The sequence below is a fragment of the Clupea harengus genome, chromosome 3 (assembly GCF_900700415.2).
Source record: "Clupea harengus chromosome 3, Ch_v2.0.2, whole genome shotgun sequence".
NCBI classification, from domain to species: domain Eukaryota; kingdom Metazoa; phylum Chordata; class Actinopteri; order Clupeiformes; family Clupeidae; genus Clupea; species Clupea harengus.
This window is the reverse complement of record NC_045154.1, coordinates 2,548,486-2,571,234: the sequence shown is the minus strand read 5'-3', so window position 1 is coordinate 2,571,234 and position 22,749 is coordinate 2,548,486. Positions and strand designations below refer to the sequence as shown.

The following is a 22,749-nucleotide window of genomic DNA, read 5'->3' as shown; positions in this document are numbered from 1 at the left end:
TAAAGAAGCCTCCTTTTAACGTTACAAACAGAGCACTACATTAAATTAATTCTTGATGGAAGCCATAATAGTGTAATCTCATGTGTCTTTGATGTAAGAAATACATCAAATACTAGCGCTACTTTCAGTCATAATTTCAGAAAGTGAGAAGATCCCTCTGAGTTAAATCACCCTATGGACTCCCCACGCAGCACGCACCTTCCTTCCCTTGCTACCGCTGATTGCAACGTTTAATATCCAGGATACGACGACGTTAACCAACCAGCAATTACTCCTCTACCCCAGAGACATAGTGCCTTGGGAATGATCCCGTAAATCCTAACGTTGGATCTACCTGGATTGCATTCCCCTGTCTGTGTACACAGTTTGTGCGCACTCATAACTGAAAACTCTGTTTCATGTGTGCAAGACTGCAAGCAAATTCTCTGCTTTACTCTCAATTTTCAGTGTCACTTTAAAACACAACTACGGGATATTTAACACTTTTGTGCTTTTAAAGGCACCCTTTATAATGTAGTAGCCAGTTTCTAGGGATGGCAAAGGTTGATATGTTGATGGGTTACAGTTGCCAGTCTGCAGTTTACTGTTATGTTTTCAAAATTAGATTTTTGAGATATTTGGCTAAAGTTTTGAATGCAGTGTTGCATGATATATGAGGTGTTTTGCATTGTGAGTGTGTGTGTGCGATTTTGTGATTTGTGTGTGTAATTTAGAAAACTGTAACACAAAAAATATGAACAAATCTAACCATATTAGTAATGTGTTTGTTGGAGTAAAATGTTGTGATTCTATTTGCAATAGATATGAAGGATATTATTGTACTGAGCTCTGAGAAAATGTGAGCAATTTTCTACCTAGGAACCAGTAGAACCAGTAGAACCTATTTTCGAACATCAAACATGTATATATATATATTATATATTAAAAGAAAAACAATTAGGAATGCATTCCATAGTCCATGTGAGCAATGATAGCTTACATACATTCTTAGCATCTTCTCCAGTTACTATTCATCCCATTTTGCCATGTGCTTGGACTATGTGTGTAAACTATCATACCTGAACCCTGGAGACGCACTTAGGTGATGGTGGCAAGGGGAAACAAGAAAAAAACAGAAAGCAAGGAGTAGAAGCAGACAAAATCAGAAGCAAGCAGATAAATTCATAGGCTACATCAATCAGGAGAAAACATATTAGCATACATGGGGCATATATACATTCAAAGATACATACAAGACTGTCAGTTGGTAAACATTCCCACAGTGGGAACACTGTGTGCTCATAAGGTTACTATTATAAGGCGTATCTATACTGGCACTGGATAGGTTCATATTATAAGCAACCATTAGCATGTTCTTTGATGTCTAAGGCAAGGGCTTCAGACTTGGAGGTCAATGAAAGAAACATGATCTTAAATAAATCATACTGAAGAATAATCTTGATCATTAGTTCTAATTTAATTGCATGATTACTTCTTTTCTCTTTTTTTCTTTCTTTCAGTTTTGGCACAATTTCCTCAAACCCTACCTCAAGTTTGCCCAAACCCTACTTCAGTGTGCTGTAGCACATTTCCTGCTCTGAATCAATTTTATATAACTCCTTTTTACAATACACAGACACATTTTCATAAATTATGTTAAAATCCATTGCACGTTTTAATTGCAATCAGCTAAATTCTCCTCACATTCCTCTAGCTGTCATTTCAGTGTGGCGCTCAAAAAAACAAAAACAAAAACCAAGTGGCTCGGACTGAGCCATACACTATTCCAGCCAATCAACGCATTGCTTCAGGACCATGGAAGGGTGGAATTAGATTGTTGAGCTCAAATATCTGCAACCTTTCACCAGAATCAAGGACTGTATCTTCAATTCTTCTTTTTGTGAGTATAGCATATAGCAATTCTGAGACAATAAGATGTATTTGATTATAAGATATACGTTTTAATGTAAAATGCTAGTTTTTGTACAATATGTCATTGGGTAGAATTGAATTAACATACTCATGATGGCACATGATGCAAATGTTTTGTATCGGCGATGAGTGATTATTGTACTTCCTGTGCCTGAGGTCATATATTAGTCTCAAGTGATGAGTGATTATTCTACTTCCTGCGCCTGAGGTCACATATTAGTCTCAAGTGATGTGTGATTATTGTACTTCCTGTGCCTGAGGTCACATATTAGTCTCTAGTGTTAGATAAATACACATTGGCCTTCTACTTCCACTGAAAGAAAGTACTTGAGTTTGGGGCCACTGGGAGGCTATTACAAACATTATGAACAGTTGTTTACTGAAGTGGTATGCCCGCCCACCACCACCCCCAAGTATTCAAAACAAAGAGGCATTGTTATTACAATGTTTAAATAAATAAACAATGAGAAAATGACATTGCTGCCAAAAGCTTTTGTTTGTTTTCATAAGAAAGCAATTGTCAACAAAAGAAATATGCAATTAGAGACAGACAGGAAGTGGAGCTGTCGAGTGGAAGCATAGCCGCCTGTTTCCACTCAGATGGGGGCATGAAGAAGAACTCTCCCTCTGAATGTGATTCATCCCACCTGGCACCCCGGCTGCATGCCTCACATCCTTGTGTCTGTTCACTTCTCAGAAACAGACGGTCCACGCTTAGCCCTGTAAACAAACCAGCAGGGACAGTTTAAAACAAGAAGATGTCCAAAGCCTCGTGAGGTGCCATTCTTAACCACCTCAAGAAGCGTCATAAAACTTTCTGGAAACATTTTGGTAATGGCCTCTTGACTTACTATGACTTAAAAACTAAGAAGAGGTTTCAACAAGTAGATAAGTGGGATGAATGGAAGCCATCTATGAAGATCTGCAGTTGTGCTGTTTAAATAGGTACCGACCATAAGCACCAGATAGAGAGCAGACCTCTGCTTACCGTCATGCAGGCCTGACTTCCAGGGAACTATCAACAAGTACCTCGCTGAAGTGTGCTACTCTTTCTCTGTTTGAATCCAGTGCCAAAGCCTTATTTGGATCCAGAGGCAATCGAGGCTTGCTTAAACTGGTTCTATGCTCTGGGAAGCCACGCCACTAAATATATCTTTACTACTGTAAAGAAGATATCACTATATTGCGTAAGTGAGGGTTCAAATAAAACTATTCCCATTTTTCTTAATGTTTCATCAGGCTGACAAACACAATGGATATCCACATTGATGAAAACAAAAGGAAAAAAACATTTAGCTTTGCATGTTTTACCCACATACTCATTCAATTATTTCTCATATAAGTCTTATTATATCTCTTCTTTAAGTCTTTAAGCGCCTTTTTTTATTATTATCTAAATTATCGATTATATGGTATTGCCAAATACACAGGAATACATTTTGGGAAAATATGTGAGGGTATCCCTTTAAGAAAAAAATGATTTGCTACTTCTGCTAGATTAACCCATGAGCACACAACAAGTCACTGTTGCCTTACAACAGAGCTATGCTTTCCGTGGCCAGACTGACATGAGTGGTGGGCTAGCTGCAAGGTTGTCTACTTAGGTGGCAGGAGAGTACATGGACACAATAGAACTCAATGTTTTAACTCTGTTCTGGGTTATCAGAATAAACACACGGGTTTGGATTCCTAAGCAACGTTTACAGCTGGTGATTAGGAGAAGGATAGGCCCACTGTCATTCGATGGACATCTGGAACCTCTTGATTCATTCAAATTAATATAATTAAATTAATTATAGTTCATACAGGGGCACATTTGTCACGCTCTCCGAGGTCCTGAAATTTAGGTACGAATTAAAAGAGAAACATCCAGACACTCATCTAATACGCGGTAGGGTCTTCCTTAGCAGAAAGGAAATAAGAAGGACAAAATAAGGACAGAATTCAGCATAATTCAGCATAACTGAACTTATTTATCCTAATGCCCCAGATTTAGAAAAAAAGTTATCAAATCACATTGTGTAGAGAGAAAAAAACATGAATTGGTCCGGGGAGGGATTTTTACTCCCTCCGAACCGACTGCATGCTCCACCCTTTTCACTCGTACATCAGTTAAACAGGCAGTCACAGACTCTGTCAGACATTCACTTCAAGGAGTCGTGGAAAGTTCTTCATGTGGATTACTGTTTATGAAATGACTGGACAGTTGAAGATCAATCTGAGAGGGCTAACGTGAAAAATTGGCAAACAACAAATAGAAAAGGTATTTGAACAGATTTATTCCTATATTTGGGGATTACTAATCTAAGCCTTGTTTTTTGCAGCTGTTTGTCACCTTTACGAGCAGAAGGAAAATATTGAAGGATAATTACTGACACATCTTTTGTAGTTTGTTTTATTAGTAAACCTAGGCTGGGCACACAACTTTGTTTAGAAATGGGTCGGAAGTCAGGCTTTTAAAGAATGATCTTTGATTACATCCATGGTCATGAGGGTAAGGTGCTTTAGTGAAGAAACAAACTGTAGTAAAGTCTTACTTCGATTGAGCATTTCTGAGTAAATGTCAGAATCCTGGTCCAAAAACTGAAAGTCTGTTAACACATAATGTCCAAATAGCATTCCACTATGGTTGCCATATTACACATCCATGCAACAGCCTGGCATGGTGCGGTATTTCCCACATTAGTAGCACCATTCGTTTCTCAGTGAGCACTTAGAATTGTCTACTGTCCAGTAACCAGTGTTAAGAAATCAACATACGCCTTTACATTACGCATTACATAAGTAAATGACAACGCATAAACACATTCATGAAGTCTGTACTCATAACTGAATCTGCATAGACTGCACAGACCACACATTTCATTGTGATCTCACAGATTTTCATTTGTCAGTAGCCTTATATGGCTCCCCAGTCAGTCTGCTGCGTGCTTCTGCTCAGCACTGGATGGAAAACAAATATGCTCGTCATTTGCAACTCCTTATTCAAATCCATCGTATGAATGGGTAGATTAGACAGAATAAATAGGGGATAAAGTAAGGTGATATAAAAGTACTTCTGGCTGCAATAAAAAATATCTCTCTCTCTCTTTCTCTCTCTCTCTCTTTCTCTCTGTCTGTCTGTCTGTCTGTCTGTCTGTCTGTCTGTCTGTCTGTCTGTCTGTCTGTCTGTTTGTCTCTCTTTCTCTCTCTCTCTGAGATACACACACACACAAACACACACACACACACACACACACACACACACACACACACACACACACACACACACACACACACACACAAAGCTCCACTATCCAACAATCGTACAATGAGTACCATAAAATGAGTAAGAATTAGCAGTGGAACAAGCAAAAAAAAAAAAACGGGTACTAAATCAATTTCAACCTGTGAAAATAAGGTTATCCAGTTATGACACTGTTTTGATGCAGTTATAAGAATGACAGTCCCATGAAGAGGTTTCAGACTGGACTACATTGTCACCTTTCTCACTTCCATGCTCCAAAGAAAGCCTTCACTGCTTCCTGTAGTCCTGCTGTCACCACATGAGCACATGAAGTGGGCCAATGGTGTGATTAATTGCACTGCAATTTTACATTTACATGTGAATGCAAAATGGATAGATACGATTTTATTTAAAAAGACAGCCTACTGTGTGTGAATTAGTAGTATAAGCTGGACCTACACATATTTTCACTATTTAGATTATTAATGTTGCTATGTACTTGATATATATTTTTATACACAAATATGATCGATAAGTCATGAAATGTTAACATTGTAGTTTTGGTCAAAACAAATCAATGGTTGACAATTCAAGTTAAACCTAAAACATTATTGACCACATTTTAATCTTATTACAACCAGTAAGCAACTAGAAGGGGCAAAAACATTGCTGTAGAATGTGAAAATAATGCTCCCAGTTGATGTAAAGCTAATATGAAAACTATCAGGCCCTGTTACAGTTTCATGCATCTCATATTCAGATAAGATTCATCCACATTGCATTTCCACTTGGTCACAGAAACTCATCCTCTCACAGAGCCATATACTGTATACACATAATGTGACATAATGTGGAGTAAACCTTGGTTGCCAAGAACATAAAGAAGGTCAAGGAACTGTTTTGTTAGATATATAAGGGGAATATTGTATAAGATTTTATGAAAAAATGTTCAAGCAAACCCAATCACACTGAATTATCCTCTTTGTTCTCAAAGGTCCAAAGATCAAACCTCACCCCCGGCTGATGAAATGGAGGCCTTCAACTTTACTCCTACGGAATCTCTCTACTCAAATGGAACAGATCTGCCTTTAGAGAGCCTGGACAGGATTGTGGAGGTGGTCTTCATGATTATAGGTCTTGGTTCTCTGAGCTTGATTACAATAATCGGTAATATCTTGGTCATTGTCTCGATAAAAGTCAACAGGAATCTCCAAACAGTCAACAATTATTTCCTGTTTAGCCTGGCCTGTGCAGATTTAATCATCGGCCTCTTCTCCATGAACCTCTACACAGTCTACATAGTGTTTGGCTATTGGCCACTTGGCCCAGTCATATGTGACCTGTGGTTGGCCCTTGACTATGTCATGAGCAATGCATCAGTAATGAACCTGCTAATAATAAGCTTTGATCGTTATTTCTGTGTAACCAAACCACTCAGTTACCCAGTAAACAGAACCACAAAAATGGCAGGTATGATGATAGCAGCAGCATGGATACTCTCGTTCATATTGTGGGCTCCAGCCATCCTTTTTTGGCAGTTCGTTGTAGGTGAGCGGACAGTTCCAGAAGGGGAGTGCTACATTCAGTTCTTCTCCAATGCAGTGGTGACCTTTGGTACAGCCATTGCTGCCTTCTATGTGCCTGTGATCACCATGATAGTGCTGTACTGGCAGATCTCCAAGGCCAGCCGGAGTCGTGTGAGGAGGCCGAACAGGAGGGTATCCGGTGACAGTCAGGACACTTATCAGGGTGGCTACAACCCAGGAGCCAATCAGGGCAGAAGTAAAGAAAGCAAGGCTGGGAGCAAGGCGGGCGAAGAGAAACAGACGCACACGTTAGATGCTGGTGCTGAGGATGCCACCACTGGAGAGGACCAGGAGACAGAGAACGAGTCCACATCAGGCAGCGTCCTTGCTTCATCCAATCACAAAGAGGAGGAGGTCGATCCTCTGGGGAGCGATGGAGATGCCCAAACCCAACAGTCACATCAGAACCAGAACAAAACCAGAGCCAGCTGGTCCAAACTCACGTGTATCAGATCACCATCCCAACCACCATTAGGAAACATCTATACACCTCCTGACAGGAAGGTGGAGGCATTCCCTGAAGGACCAAGTTCAGTTCCTCAGAGGATCCTAAAATCGACTCTCCAACCACCCAAAAAGAGAAAGCGGAGAAGTATACCGTCCCGTGAGCAGAAAGTCACACGGACCATCATGGCTATTCTGGTGGCGTTTGTGGCTACTTGGACTCCCTACAATGTGATGGTGCTCATTAACACGTTTTGCACCAGCTGCATTCCAAACTCCGTGTGGACCTTCGGCTACTGGCTCTGCTACATCAACAGCACAGTCAATCCAGCCTGCTACGCCCTTTGCAACATCACCTTCAAAAACACCTTCAAACACCTCTTGCTGTGCCGATACAAAAATAACCGCTCATTTAAATAAAGGAAGGTGCTAAAATGAAGGAATCTTAATATGTAAATGTTTAGAGGTTTAAAAGAAGGAATCCTTGTCATTGACACCTTTGAGCCAGTTTAATCAGATATCAGATCCTGGATCAGATTGCATTGGGCCATCCAATAAGGCCCAGGCTAAAATCTCCTGAAGTTTCCCTTTAAGGGGTAGGTAACATGCACACGCAGCAGAGAGGCCACACAGAGCAAAAACTCTCCTTTAGCGCCCTTTCTGGCATTTTGTGCCCTAGGCAACCGTCTATGTAGCCTATGCACCTGTGTTGTGTGCAAATGTACACATTAGTCTTAAAGACATTTACGTATGTCATTTTATCATTTCAATCCAGCTTAGAATGCGATAATCATCACCAGTGGTGGCTTAACTGTAATATCTTGAATCGTTGCCCCACAATAGGCTGTTGTAGTAATAATTGAGACTATTTGGTGTGAAAACATGGGTGAAAACATTACAAACTTAACATTAAAAAAACATTACAAACATTACATTACAAACTTACATGTAACGTACACTACTATGACATGACATGTTCAAGTTACATCTTTCTATTTTGTAATTCAAGGACTGGGGGGGGGGGTCTCAAAATGTAACTTATGAGGTGTGTTGAATATTTCCATGTTTGAAAGCAATTGTATTATCATCTTGATATATTGTGTATATTGTAATATGTATATATTACTTACACCATACATCTTGCCTGAGCAAGCCTGAGCATCCTGCTTCGAATATAGTATAAACATGTTACTCCTAATAACTTTGGTCATTGTTCACATAGTTTCAGATGAAGCAGTTTATATGATACCATTTAACTGTAACTTTAGTTAAAATATTCCAAAAAATAAATGGTGCACTTAAGCAGATGTACATAGTTTGAAAATGACGTATTCCAGAGGCTTTAGGGTCACGGTTTAGGGGATTAACTTCAGACAGCATTGGCTTCAGCTCAAGGTGGCCATCAGCATCAGCATCAGCACCAGCATCAGCATCAGCACCAGCACCAGCATGCAGCCCAGGAGCATCTTATTTTGCCAAAACTGGATTTTCATACCTCATAATTTTCATACTTCCTTGGCTGACGTAGCTAGCATAGCATCGGCCATCAAACTGAAGGGGAGTGGTAATCTGTCACGTGCTCTATGTCTACATAATACCTCCATGGCCCCATTACATTTTCATCTGCAACTCCAGAAGATAAACCCATCCACTGCCACCTCAAATTTAGTACAATCACAGCAGTAGGGGATCACTACTGTACTACACATCATTTACCACTCAATGAATGACCTATCACAATAAAATTGTATTTGCATTTTTACACTAAGATCCTTAGGTGGGGTTATTATGATTTTGGCACATGAAATAAACATTTTGCAGACCATTATCAGTACAGATGATTTCAATCATGTTGTGTGTAAGTTTTGGAGTGGAAATGAGTATGAATCTATCCAACCTCATATTTTATATCAAATGCAATTCAAATCTCATTTCAACAAATGTGTTAAAAACCAGGTTTCATAGATTTTTCAAATTACAACTCAGCAAAAATGAACGGAATTGGAATTTGTTATGTACTCATTATGGCATCATTTGAAAACAACCTCCTACATCCTGTGGGCTTTCTGAAAAACTTGACAGAATGTTCACCTAAACCTTTATTTCTCTTCTGTAGCAGATAGAAATGTGAAATAAAAGCCTTTTTTTTATTTGTATTAATTAACAAAAAGAGACAAAAATAAATACATCTCTGGCACTGTAAGAAAAATGCCACTGCAAGAACATAAGTGGCAGAGTAAAAAACAAAGTGGCACTGTAATAAAAAGTCATCATCTACTGTAAGTGCTTGCCAAAGCAGTCGATGTGTTCAGCCTTGTTGCACTGTCTGCAGCCATAGGCGGTGTCAGTGACACAAGCGTCAGTGCTACTTCTTGACAGAGCTCACTCCCTGCAGATCCTTCTCTTGTGAGAGAGTTTCTCACAGTCACGCTTAGATGTGGCTCCCTCAGGTGCTGTTGGGTGAAGAGCACTCCCTACTGTCACTGGGGTAACAGGTAGGTAACACCTCTGCCAGGTTCTCCAGCCACTCTTTGTAACCTCTCTTGAACCTGGCTGTGAATGTTTTTCCTACGGCAAATGTTGCAGCAATGTATGCGTTATAGTTTTTATATTGATGGTGAGGCAATCCCTTCTATTTTAGAAAAACCTGAAAAGAGTTTAGGCAGGAGGTGCAATTCCACATTGAGTTTCAAACTGTCAGGTTTCAGACTTTAGAGTTGATTGTTCAGGCTGTCAGGCCTGGGACTTTGCCTGGTAAACGGAGTTGATTGTTCAGGCTGCCAGGCCTTGGACCTTGCCTGGTAAACTGAAATAAATTGTGGTGCTTGCAGTGCCAAGGTGCTTTTGCCATCACCAGCTTGGTGGAGGAGTGCAAATGTGGCAAGATCAGCCTGGGAAATACTTTGCCCCATCTAAGGATCCAGTAGTCAAGAACACTGCCAGGCCAAACGGTACTCATGCACAACATGCTTCAACATGCACAAGGCGCATTACAGCATAGGGATATCGTTGGGCAGGTACAGAGTGGCAGAGCAGGGTTTGAGCTAGATGACCGTTGGAAAGCATGAGGTAAGGCTACATTGCTGGAGAGGAGGTAGATGGTAACTAGCTGTGTTAGTGAGCAAGAAGAGGAAACTAGACAAGGTGCATTGGCTTCTCAAGTAAAAGAAGGGCAATGGATGAACAGGCATGGTGTTGTGACAAGGTAGATCAGCTGGAGGGAACTTTGGGCTATGGATGCTAACCGCATTTCATCAGTGGAGCCACAAACTCAAACACAGAACTCCAGTCGGTAAAGACTGAAGCTGCAAGTTGTGTCTGGTTGTTGGCTCTTTAAAACATGTTTTGAGACATAATCAGGCTTTAAAATCATTTGTGTGTTTATTTGAAAATAAACGAGTAGAGGTTAACTCTTTGCCGGCTAATGACAGGGACAGTAGGATATGGATGTCATGCATGTACAAACAGGACTGGCAAATTGCTGGCTGATGTCTGTGTATTGAGACCAGGTATGGGGTTATATTCTGAGTGTGAGTGTATTGTTTACGCGACTAGAGACAATTGTATTGTTATGGCGCTATATAAATAAAATAAAATTGAATTGAATTGTTTACTGTAGTGAGTCAACAATTCCCTTTGAAGATGCAATTGTGGAAGCATTTGGAAGGACGAAGCTAAAGAATGCATAACTGTTAGTGAAAGCGGGGCAACAAGGTTGGCAAGCACAGATAAGACCAGTGGAGATCTTCTCAAAGTGTATCTGTTGTTGTCTCTGGTAGTGGCATGTGTTCTAACCCATCATGAGTATGGAGGGGGGTGGGTCTGGGACACCAGACACCACTGTTAAGCTTGAAAATCCCAGGGAAATGCTCATGAAGGCAGCTATGTTGATGTGGTTGTATTCTGCTGCTTAGGTTTTACGATTGGGCAGTCATGTTGTTGTATTAAGCACTTATGGGCTTCAGACAGCGCATGCTGCACTGTGAAGATCCCGGGTACAAAATGCAGCGTATGTTATGGCTGTCTCCAGCCAGTTGAGCATTGTTGTTGTATTCTGCTGCTCAGGATCTATGGTTGGGCAGTTGTTATATTGGTTAGGTTGCTGGCTCTATATGTACTTGCATGTGACAGTGAGAGGATTGGCCACAGTGGGAAGTCTTTTCTTGTGTGACTAAAATGATCCAACAGCAAGTAAAAAGAAGAGCTTCCTCCACCATTTCTTTGAGTGATCCTGGAACTGATAATATCCACCATCTGATCCAGCAAATCCACACCCTTTCACAGTCACAGAACTTGAAAATGATGACATCATCTTAAACGCTCTCACGTGGCAACAGGCTCTGAAGGGAAAAGCATGCAAATGTCACACCCAGTATTTCAAATGTCACACTCAGTATTTCAAAAATATATTTAGAGACAAATAATTTGACAATGAAGAATACATTTATGTAATTTTATTTCTTATGTTTGGTTCGTTACTTGTAGCAAAACTTGAAGCAAAGATAACACCCGAAATTAATTTCTACCCTTAAAGTAACTATCAAAACCTATCAAACTGACTAACTTAATTTAAATAATCACATTTCAACTTCAAATATTCAAAGGTCAATATTTAAAATGTTTTGATTGTGTAAAATTCATGTCAGTTTCAAACTGCATTAATAAAAAAGGAAAGGCCAAAATATTTTACATGATTTTAACTTCATGGAAATATGAACAAAGCATCATTTACATTTATTCATCAATTAATATCCTCAAAACTCATAAAAAACTAGAAAGCATGAAAAGTCAGAAGATCAGAAGCTCTATCTGGATTTCTGAGGAAAAAGAATTTTGGGAAATTCTATAAAAAAGCTTAGCACCCTGCCCTTAACCTCAAAGTGACATGACAAACTAAGATGAACAAGAAGGATTGCATCATGATCTTGATCCTCATGAAAGAGAACTGAGGTTGAGAACAAACATCTAAAATTTTAACATCTTTTCTGGTGGGTGTAGGTGAAATGTATGAGGAGAACATTGAGATCATCTGTCATCCGTGGGTCAGCTGGTCTGATGAGTGGCCCCATATGAATCTGAGCGGCAGTGAGAGAAGTCAATGAAGATCCCATCCTGATCAGAATCCAGGGAATCTAGACCTTCAACAGTGATGGTCTCAGGACTTGAGGAGCAGCTGGCTGGTGAGGAGAGGCCCTTGGCCAGGTCGGGGTGACAGGGCTGGCTGCTGACTGTGTGGAGGGCCCCTGCACAATGTGGAGGGAAGATGGCTGACGAGAGAAGACCTGGCTGGACAGAAGGCCCTCGCAAAGGGACGTCATGTTCAAGGGATAGTCTGGGGGTTGAACCAGTGTCCACATTAGGGTAGTCCGGATGCTCCAAGCAGGAAATGACCTCACAGGCGGAGTGGCGGCGAAGGCCCACGCTGCTCAGAGAGCCCACCTCTGAGTCGTACTCAACCACTGGCGTCAGCATGGGGATGTTGTAGCTCTTAGAGCGCACAACAGGGTTGCTGGCGTGTGCGTCACCTGACTTTGACCAAGACCAGTGCAAATGCTTCTCTGTTAAGGAAAAGATAAAAGAATCGAGAGGGACTCAAAATGGAATACATATCTGGAATATGTATCTCACAGGCGCATATCTGAGATATTACTACATGTATTATATGCCATATGCAAGTTCAATTTAAAGTATTATGAGTGACCAGGAATTTACCATTTGCATGAAAACTATTTTTTTTTAATTAAAATACAGGGTGTCTCAAAACTATCTTCTCTCAAAAGGTCAACATGTTTGTGTGTCGACCTTAAAAATGGGTCCTGCCCAGTCTGTCTGGCCCCAGTCTAGAAATCCTACTTGACCAGAGAATAGATCAGTTCTAGAAAGTTCTTGTTAATTGGTATCTTCATCGCCAAGAGCAAATCTATAAAAGCTACTCTTTCCCAAGCTTTCTTTTAAAAAAGGCTGAAAAGAGGTAGCCAAATCCCTGGTCAGAAGTATACGATGGGTTCAGAAGTGGTGGCAGAGACACAAATACAGGGATTTCCAGTAAAGAGCCTTTCTAAAACAATGCATGTCCATCTGGCCTTAGTGCGAACCTGATCTGCACCATTTCTCTAATGAATATCCTCTCTAACGGTTTCAACCGCTAATAGTCAAATAATCAAATATACATGGATAGCCATCTGAACAAGTGGTGTGAGGGCCATGTCAGTTTCTGGCCTTTCAGAACTACGCATAATACCCCAGGGCACCATGATTTCTCTTTAGTACTATGTGAACAAAATATTGGCAAGAGAGTAAAAAGTCAGGGCCAACAACCATTAGGAAAATGTTCAGCAGATGTTCAGAATTGATGTTTGTGCAAGATGGCATCCCTGTTTACACTGCTTGGGTGACTCAGCCGTGGCGTGCTGAGCACTGTCCTGGCCGTCTACGGGAGGAATGGCCCGCAACTCCCCTGACCACAACCTGAATGTCATCTACTGTGGGGATCCTAACCCACAGGGTCTTGAACAGTCCACCCTACCCCATTCCCCCGACATGAAGCAGCTTCTTTTAAGGGCCACACTAGAATGGGGCAAAACTGTCTTTGTCATGAATTTGGTACATAAACTACTGTGTGATCAGGATGAAGGGGACACACACTGGCCTTTTAAGGGACATATTCTACTGGGGACAGGTAAATAATTATAAGGAGAACATATCTTTGGACACCCTGTATGTTTACAAAAAGCAAGCAGGTTTTACCTAATGTGTAAGAACATTCTGAGAGTGAATTTTCATGAGAGCGCAGTCCCTGAGTCCCCAGGTAAGGAGACACCACCCTCTGGATCAGCGCCTCCAGGCGGACGTACTCCTCACTCACTCCTCGAGACTCGTGAACGCCCTGCAGGGTGTGGAGGAGGGAAGGAGGGTGAAGCAAACACAGAGGGCCTTATTTTAGTGCTGCAAGGTGCTGTGCGTTCACCCAAAACTGAATTCTGATGTGCAATGATCAGGGTGGGGTCAGTGCTGCAGTGTGTTATGGCATAAATCAGAGGACACTGATGTTACTAGCAATACAAGAATGGAACAGTTCTCAGGTAGAGAAATGAGAACAGCCAAATCACAATGGGCCTCATTCTCGAACATTGGCTGAAGTTTCTTCTGAAATGTTTCTTACGGGCTTCGGAAAAACAACGTAAGGAAAAGACATCCGACAAATTCATGAACGCTTGAAAATGTGTTCCTACGCAGCAGAAGTGTTCTGAGCTGTGCTCCACCGTAAGAGTTTTCTTAAATTGAAAGTGCGTTCTCGTGCTCCTGAATTTGCATACATACACATAGTGACGTGTTCAGTCGGAATCGACCGAATCTACACGAAAGCAAGGTGGACCGTTGCAGGATGTAGATGTGTCCATTCTATTCCACTATTGCTTTATCAACGTGATTGAGTTTAGTGCTTATTTATTTGTTCACTTACATTTGCAGTGTTTGTGTACATTCACATTTAGTCATTTGGCAGACGCTTTTGTCCAAAGCGACGTACAAGGGAGAGAACAGTCAAGCTACGAGCAATAGAGACCTAGTGTAACAATAAATACTACTTTACATAAGAAATAGAAAAACAAAATAGAAAATAAAAACAAAGTGCAGGAATATAACTGCTGTAAGTGCAAGTTAAGCACTAGTCGAAGTGCCAGTTAGGGTGCTCTCTGAAGAGTTGGGTCTTCAAAAGCTTCTTAAAGGTAGAGAGGGACGCCCCTGCTCTGGTAGTGCTAGGCAGTTTGTTCCACCAACGTGGAACTACAAATGAAAATTCCAGATTGCTGTACTTGCACAGACGGCAGTGCCAAACGACGCTCACTAGACGAGCGCAGCATTCTGGTGTAGTCCTTTTATTTATTTTATGACATCATGGTGCCTCATAGAATCATCACTATACATGTGAAACGTAATTGTTAATGATACAAATATTCTCGTAATTATTATTATTATTATAATTAATTTAATCCGAGGATGTCTGTAGAGTTGATGTGAACGCAATCACCAACGATTTCTCACAAATTCATTAACACTTCTAACACGGAGAGTTTTCTTAAATGCGATTCCTCAAAAAAGGTTTTTTAAGGAATCGCATTTGAGAAAACTGGCCGAGTTACGACTGCTATTTCGAGTTCGGAAAGTCTTCTGAAGTTCAGAACGAATCCCAGATGAGAAAACCTTCATGAATGCCAAATGTTTTCCTAAATCCAATTCAGAAGAAATTCCTTCTTAAATTCTTCTTAACTGCGTTCGAGAATGAGGCCCAATGTTCGTAGGAAAAGGATGTTGTTATATTTGCCTATTACATCTTAATGTGCTCTTTTTCAAATGAAGTTAAATACCATGCAGTCCTATTGCTTACTGATTGTCTTTTCCAACTCACAAGAATTGGCCCCATCATTTTAACATTATCCTACACAATTTGTTAAGACATCCTGTGGTCTTCATCCTGAATGAGATCATTTTGTAGAAGCAATATTTTCACTTGGACATCTTGCTTCTGAAACCTTTAGTTTCAAAAGACACACATGAGAAATGCGTTGTGAGAAATGACTAATGAGTTCTGATCTGGCTCCACATCTCAAGCCCATGTACCTGCAGTAGCAGGAGCATCTGGACTATGGAGGGGGGGACACGGGCGCGGGGTCGAGACATCGCCTCGTCCAGTTTCATGTTGAGGGTGATGGTGTTCCGAAAGTGCAGTAGTGCCAGCTGTCTCACAGAGGGCTCTTTCCCCTGGTGAAAGTCAAATACAGTTGAGCTTACGAACACATAGAACGCTTATTGTCGTACTCCAAATCCTGGAACATAAAATATCCATTGATACTAATATGTAAAACAGATAATAAACCCAATAGCAGTATTTCCCCCACTACAGAAATGAAAGAATGAGCTACTCAGTAATCTCAATCACCTGCTCACTAATTTCAGTCTTATTTTCCCATAAATGGGTAGACACACCATACTAGACTTCCATATCAATGTCCCATGAACATTCTAATGTTTAAATTTAACATCACTTATGATACTAAGGTTATATCCTGCAGTGATGTATGCAGCTACTGCTCATCGGAAGGCTAATGATAGTTTAGCTTGAAAACAAGAAGAATGGAATTTACGAAGGGAGTTTGGCCATGGCAACTTCATTCCATGAACGTAAGACCAGCACACCGTGCATTCGTTTCTGCTACCCATACATATTGCACATGTGTAATCCAATCAGCTACAGTTAGAACTTCTAGATCATTTCTAGATTTTCTACTCTTTCCCTTCTATATCCATCCTTTGTTTTTTTTTTGTGCAGAGAAATAAAACCCATACTAATTTAAATGCATGTATACCATAACATAACTACACAACTTTAACGGTGTCTAGGGGGAGAGGATGTTTTCTCACCTGAACTGGATGGAATATGGCTTGAAGCATGGAGAGGACATCCCCAAAGAAGAAGTCCCATGTCTCTGCTAACGAGTCCAGTAATTTCTGACCTATGATTAGGAAAGACATCAGATGAGGTGTTCAGAAAATTACTCACAGTTAGAGAGACCTGTAAACATTGTAAGGAAGTCCTGAAGAAATTACATGTTAGGTTGGGATGTGGAAAAATGTTTCAGGTGGGGCCAACCACCAATGGTTATGATTTGCAAAAAAGCCCCGATGCAAGACAAGACTTTGGGAATTACATTGATTGAAACGAATGAGGTAAGATGCATCATATATCAAATAACTAAAATGGACAGTGGGAAGAAACATACCTTCATAGAAACGGATTTTGTCACGTAAAATGACCATTCCTTTTGTCAGTAACTGCTTCTGAGAAAAAGACAAGGGCGGATTTTTAACATTTAAAATATCCTTTGTTCATTCCTCTCATGAAGACAATCACAAGATGACACCCTCATGAAGACAAGATGACACCCCTCATGAAGACAAGATGACACCCTCATGAAGACAAGATGACACCCTCATGAACACAATCACAAGATGACACCCCTCATGAACACAATCACAAGATGACACCCCTCATGAACACAATCACAAGATGACACCCTCATGAACACAATCACAAGATGACACCCTCATGAACACAATCACAAGATGACACCCTCATGAAGACAAGATGACACCCTCATGAAGACAATCACAAGATGACACCCTCATGAAGACAAGATGACACCCTCATGAACACAATCACAAGATGACACCCCTCATGAAGACAACAAGATGACACCCTCATGAACACAATCACAAGATGACACCCTCATGAACACAATCACAAGATGACACCCCTCATGAAGACAAGATGACACCCTCATGAAGACAATCACTTACCTGAAGGTACTCTGTGAAAAAGGAGCCCAACTCTGTTTTCAACAGCTGTCTAAATAACAAGAAAAGATAAGTAGGCGTCAATATTAGCACATATATGTAAACATACACATGAATGACATTAGAAGTGTCACTAACACAATCGTATCTGATACCTGTTCACTAGCTATGGCTGTTTGTGTGTCTGTGTGTTGTGGCAGTGTGTCTGAGTGGATTGAGGGACCAATACAGACTTGATCAGATCATTCTACTAATGTTAGTCTTCATCAACATTTTCACTGCAACTTGCCGTGTTAGCGTTCTTAATACTAATATAAGATGAAGCTCTCATTTCTTTCGCCGAAACAGGCAGGAAGTGTGACTAACCTCACACCCTCGTTTAGGACATAAAGTTCATTGTCAGCCAAGCCCTTCCTCTGGAACACACCAATAACTGCATTGTGGATGCTACAGTAACACAGAGACAAAGACATATATAAAGTCAAAACAATTCTGTATCAATCAATCAATATCTCACAATCATTCAGACTCACTAAATCTATTATATTCATACAATAGGAATTCATAAGAAATGTGTCTAGAGGGCTTGTGATATAGCACACGGTCCTTTACCTGTTCCAGACTGCATTAGGACCAGTTCCTCTGTCCTCCAAGGAGGCTTTCTCACTCTTCCCCAACTGACTTAGATTAGGAGAACTCACTAGCTTCAGCCGGTAGAGAGTCCTAATGTTATGAAATAAAAAACAGTAAAAAGAACATATCAATGAGACAGAGAAAGTGAGAATTCAAATGATGGGGACTAAAGGGGAAGTTGGGCTCTGAATGGGTGTGAAGTATATTGCAAAATTTCTGTTGAACTCTTGCGAAATCAGTTTCCTTCCTACTATCTCCAAATTAGTTTCTTACTCATGCTTACTCAGGTTTGACACTCACACTTGTCATGATTAAAATACTTTTTGTATGCCACATACATGTTTACGCTTGATGATATGATTCAAAGGATATTTTAACCAAATGTTTTTCACACAAGCTGCAGAATTTGGTCAATAAGGAGCTGTCAGTTAATTGTCATCAATGGTAATGTCAAAATTTGCATTATTCCAAATAATCATTATCTTCACAACAACCTCCTTCCTTCCTCCTTTGAATCTAAACCAGTGATGTAAACTTACGAATATAATCATAATTATATACAAATATACAATATATCTTACTGGTGTTGCTAGCAAGGACAGACAAAGATCTTTCATACATGGTCTTACCTAAATAAATACTCCTGCATCGGCTGCATGTTAGGGTCTGTTTAAGTGTGGCTTGCTCCTCACTAGCAACTAAGTTTGGTTCAAGCAACTTTAAATATGCTTTAGGCTGTATATCATGTAGAATGACTACGTGCCCATCCATTGGGTTGGGTTAACGATCCAGAAACTGTGGGATTATGAAGGGTGATATCATCTGACCTTCTATGGAAGGAACTGCTGATGAGCCTTAACCCTGTCCTGGTTTGAGGGATTAAGGCCCACATCACAGGCGTAGGCCATCTGTTCGATTTCAAACAGTGGTTAATAATAATGATGGCAACAACTGGTAGCCACTGAGTTTGGGATCACACCTTTGTGCTGATTGCCTCAGGGTTCGCTCTATTGCTTCAGTGGCAGAGTTTGCCACAATGTGCCTACTTTCACTTTCACTTTCTCTGAGGCAAAACTAAAATGGGATGTTTTCTCTGAGGACTTTTTCTTAGTTCTAATGACAAAGTCACTAATATGAGGTATGTCACCGGGTTGAAGGACCAGGATAGTAAACAGACAACAACTTCATCATGCTTGTTTTCTCTTTGCAGCGATCAGTGTGTGTTTGGTGTCATTTCTCATTATTAAAAGATCACTAGATAATTTCACTGACATAATCTGATGACACACTCACTGCAATGCAATACTACTATACTATTCATACTATTGACGTAACCCACATTTAAGAAATCGTGAAAAAATTATTTGTTAATAGTACAACACAGTACTTAATACTTAAAGGCACAGTCCACGATTCTGGTAAAATGTTGATATTTGAGCTCAAATTATATCCCTTCCGTGTTGATTGGCTAGAAGAGTGTATGGCTTGGCCTGAGCCACTTTGTTTGTTTTCCATTTACAGAGCGAGGACTGTGTTTGGATTGTTTTTGAAACAAGTTAAAGTTAAAGTAATGCATTTCAAAATATATCTTCTAGCACACTTTTAATGTGATTTAAATATATACTTGGATGAACAGATTTAATATACATATAACACCCGTATATCAGTGCTGCACTTTGAATTGTACATTAAGGCAAAATAAGTGCATGTAAGTATGCTTTATATTTTATCAAATCATATTTTATTAATACAATTATATGTATCATAGTTTTTATCTTTAAAAAAATGAAATACATTTTTATATTTACATAAAACACGTAGGATAATATAAAAACTGGTCGCTAGTCAACACTTCATAGTTTGCACAACATACCCCCATCACACATCATATCTCCCACACCTATCTTATCTCTAGTCTGGAGGCCTAAACTGCAAGGAGTCTGCAAAGTGATGCAGTCTAATATGAAAATCATACACAGTACAATGTATAAATGTGGGAATTAAGCTGGGTGTTGCTTATTGCTAATGCCTTGCTTAACAGAAATTGTAGAGCTTGGAAGTTTAGTAAATGTATTAATCTACACTCACTTATTTCAGCCTTTGTGTAATAACAACGCTTAAAAGATAGGCCTACTAGTCTAGGACTATGTGTGGCTAAGAGTAAGAGAAATCTGCTGTACAATTGAATCACAAATGCCATAACACGACAAGTTCTGTCTTGAGCCAGTGTTTAGGTTTGTCCATTCTGGGCTACTGTAGAAACATGACGGTGCAACATGACAGACTCCTTGGATGAGGACCCGCTCCCTATGTAGATATGAAGGGTTCATGTAGGTAACTATACACTAATGAAAACAAAATTATGAATATTATACTCCATTTCTACTAAAAGATACCCCTAAAACTACACACTGTACCTTTCTTGTGAACAAGACTCTTCAGTCATTCAAGGCAAGCCTTAGCTTGTCATAACATTCTGTCACTATTACGGACAACGGCCACTATTCTCAATGGCAAAAGACAGTTGTAAAGAAAAGTCAGGTTGAAGTTACAAGCACAGTTCAGATTATGTATATTACTACAAATGTTATTCTTGTCACGACATGGGAGCTGTTTCTCTGAACATTAACCATTAGCAGGCACATGGTCACCAAAAGCTTTGTGCAAGAAAGCTCGGCTGAAAATGGCCTACGGTTTTAATCTATAGCCATTTAAGTTTTCATTTTAAATAGGCATTATGGTTATGTGAGAATTTTAGCTGCCGGTCGAATGATACACTGGGCATAAGAAGGATAGAAGACATTACTTGATTGTTAAAAAGATGAAGCCATTTCATATTTCTACTGATGTCTCCTGAAAGAAAGGACTATTCACTGTATTGGAGTTTGACCATATGCATTTTTGAGGCTTACCTCCGGATCGGATGACTGCTCCCATCCATGTAAAGACAACGTGGTAACAAGAAGAGGCTACTGACACTGATTGACACTGGCCTGGAGGAGGGTACACAAGACTGGCCCCCATTTAATCCATCCAGCATCTTTCCCTACCGAGCAGACAGGGCTACACCAGTTTTGTAGATCCTGAAAACAGTCATACAACAGTCTAGTTTAGTATAATTGAATCAATTTAATTAAATTAATTTAATCATACAATTGGTTGCCACTGCGATGTGTGAGGGCAGGCAATACTATAGTCTGATAATTCTTCATTGCCCATTGGTTATATTAGTCACCCCTGTTAAGTTTGCATCATTATTCAGTGCTGTCTAGACAATAACATTCTGGGTGTTGCTTATTGCTAATGCCTTGCTTAACAGAAATTGTAGAGCTTGGAAGTTTAGTAAATGTATTAATCTACACACACTTATTTCAGCCATTCGTGTGTAATAACAACGCTTAACAGATAGGTCTACTAGTCTAAGTAGGACTATGTGTGGCTTATAGTAAGAGAAATCTGCTGTAAAATGTAATCACATTCGGTTTTTATCATCCACGGTTAACAGGCCTATTCGAAATGTTTTATTGATGTATTTATATTCATAGGCTATTCGAACTTGTGTGAAGCTTCAGCGCCATCTACCAACGCCACACGTTAAACAAAGAGATACCATGTAACAAAGACTTGCATATGACACACATAGCCAACCGTTTTAGGCATAAATGTAACCAATGTGTACTTTTGAATACATTTAACTCTACGTGCAACAAATGATGTAGGCTATACGTGAAATAGCCTGGTAACCCAATGCTAGTTATAGTTCAGTTTTTGCACATAGGCTTCACACACGAACATAAGACTATAGAAACTGTCTCTCCCCCCAAACTGGACTGTCTGATGTTCACTTGTCTATACCTCTGGAGCAAGAAATAAAATCAAGTTCACCATTCACTCCAATAATTAGTGATGAGATGTAATTTTCTTGATAATTTGGTTGGTCATGTTTCCTCCTTTCTTTAAGATAGGTGGGGCGTCATACGCCTTGGCAAACGACACCAGGACTATCACACAACAAAGACTGTAACATCACACACTGAAACAGGAATTACATCCAATGTGGCCACAGCACTAAAACAAATGAAACGTAAACCAGCTACGGGAACACATCACGCCTTAGCAACTTACCGTCATGTGCTAAACACGCCTCGAAGACATTGTCTTCAAAAAGAACAGTTCAATAACTATAACTTAAGGAAAACAATCGTTGGTGAATCCCTATCGTTACTGTTGATGTTGTTAGACGATCCCTCTCATTGTAACCTAATGTGCAAGCTGCGTGTGCGTGCGCGTCATTCCAGGAGTATGGTTGTCTACTCCTCCCGTTGCCGCACGAGGTAGACACTGTCTGATCAGCCAAGTCCAGACTTTGAGAGTGTTTGCGACAGATAGCGTGCACGCGCAATGTTGTGTCTGCGAAACCTTGAGATCGAGGAAAAACAGCTCAGCCCGAGTTCAGTTGCAGATCGTGGCTTCGTTTAGTCTCTCTTGAACCTCGAGTCGCCTCCCCTCTGCATTCATGCGTTTTGTTGATAAACAGGCTACACATGACACGACAAACCTACATCAGGCCTATACACGAGCAGAACTGGTGTTACC

At 40.2% G+C, this 22,749-nt stretch overlaps 2 protein-coding genes across 4 annotated transcripts; one reads left to right on the top strand and one right to left on the bottom strand.

Annotated features, from left to right (window-relative positions):
- The first annotated feature begins 4,021 nt into the window (after window positions 1-4,021).
- On the top strand, window positions 4,022-8,179 carry chrm2b (cholinergic receptor, muscarinic 2b). The gene is made up of 2 exons (XM_031562639.1): window positions 4,022-4,174; window positions 6,132-8,179. The coding sequence occupies exon 2, from the start codon at window positions 6,166-6,168 to the stop codon at window positions 7,585-7,587; it is 1,422 nt and encodes a 473-aa protein (XP_031418499.1). The 5' UTR covers window positions 4,022-4,174; window positions 6,132-6,165; the 3' UTR covers window positions 7,588-8,179.
- Window positions 8,180-11,606: 3,427 nt separating this feature from the next.
- prr5a (proline rich 5a (renal)) lies at window positions 11,607-22,749 on the bottom strand. 3 transcript variants are annotated; one of them, XM_031564185.2, is made up of 10 exons: window positions 22,279-22,749; window positions 21,066-21,236; window positions 18,133-18,243; window positions 17,887-17,967; window positions 17,524-17,572; window positions 16,947-17,001; window positions 16,588-16,679; window positions 15,787-15,927; window positions 13,915-14,053; window positions 11,607-12,725 (listed from the first exon to the last, which is right to left on the bottom strand). In XM_031564185.2, the coding sequence occupies exons 2-10, from the start codon at window positions 21,191-21,193 to the stop codon at window positions 12,211-12,213; spliced, it is 1,311 nt and encodes a 436-aa protein (XP_031420045.1). In that variant the 5' UTR covers window positions 21,194-21,236; window positions 22,279-22,749; the 3' UTR covers window positions 11,607-12,210. The 3 variants fall into 3 exon arrangements, with proteins under 3 accessions (XP_031420045.1, XP_012677747.1, XP_031420046.1); XM_012822293.3 differs by having other exon boundaries at window positions 16,947-17,004; window positions 22,279-22,748; XM_031564186.1 differs by lacking the exon at window positions 22,279-22,749 and adding an exon at window positions 18,783-20,460 and having other exon boundaries at window positions 16,947-17,004; window positions 21,066-21,150.

What these genes read in the sequence shown, in the direction of transcription:
- chrm2b (XM_031562639.1), top strand. Translation starts at nt 6,166, where the DNA reads ATGGAGGCCTTCAACTTTACTCCTACGGAATCTCTCTACTCAAATGGA.
- prr5a (XM_012822293.3), bottom strand. Translation starts at nt 21,193, where the DNA reads ATGCTGGATGGATTAAATGGGGGCCAGTCTTGTGTACCCTCCTCCAGG. An exon ending in TTTTCACAGAGTACCTTCAG is followed by an intron (nt 17,005 to 17,523) that starts GTAAGTGATTGT and finishes TCTTTTTCTCAG; the next exon opens with AAGCAGTTACTGACAAAAGG. An exon ending in AGAATGTTCTTACACATTAG is followed by an intron (nt 12,726 to 13,914) that starts GTAAAACCTGCT and finishes TTTCCTTAACAG; the next exon opens with AGAAGCATTTGCACTGGTCT.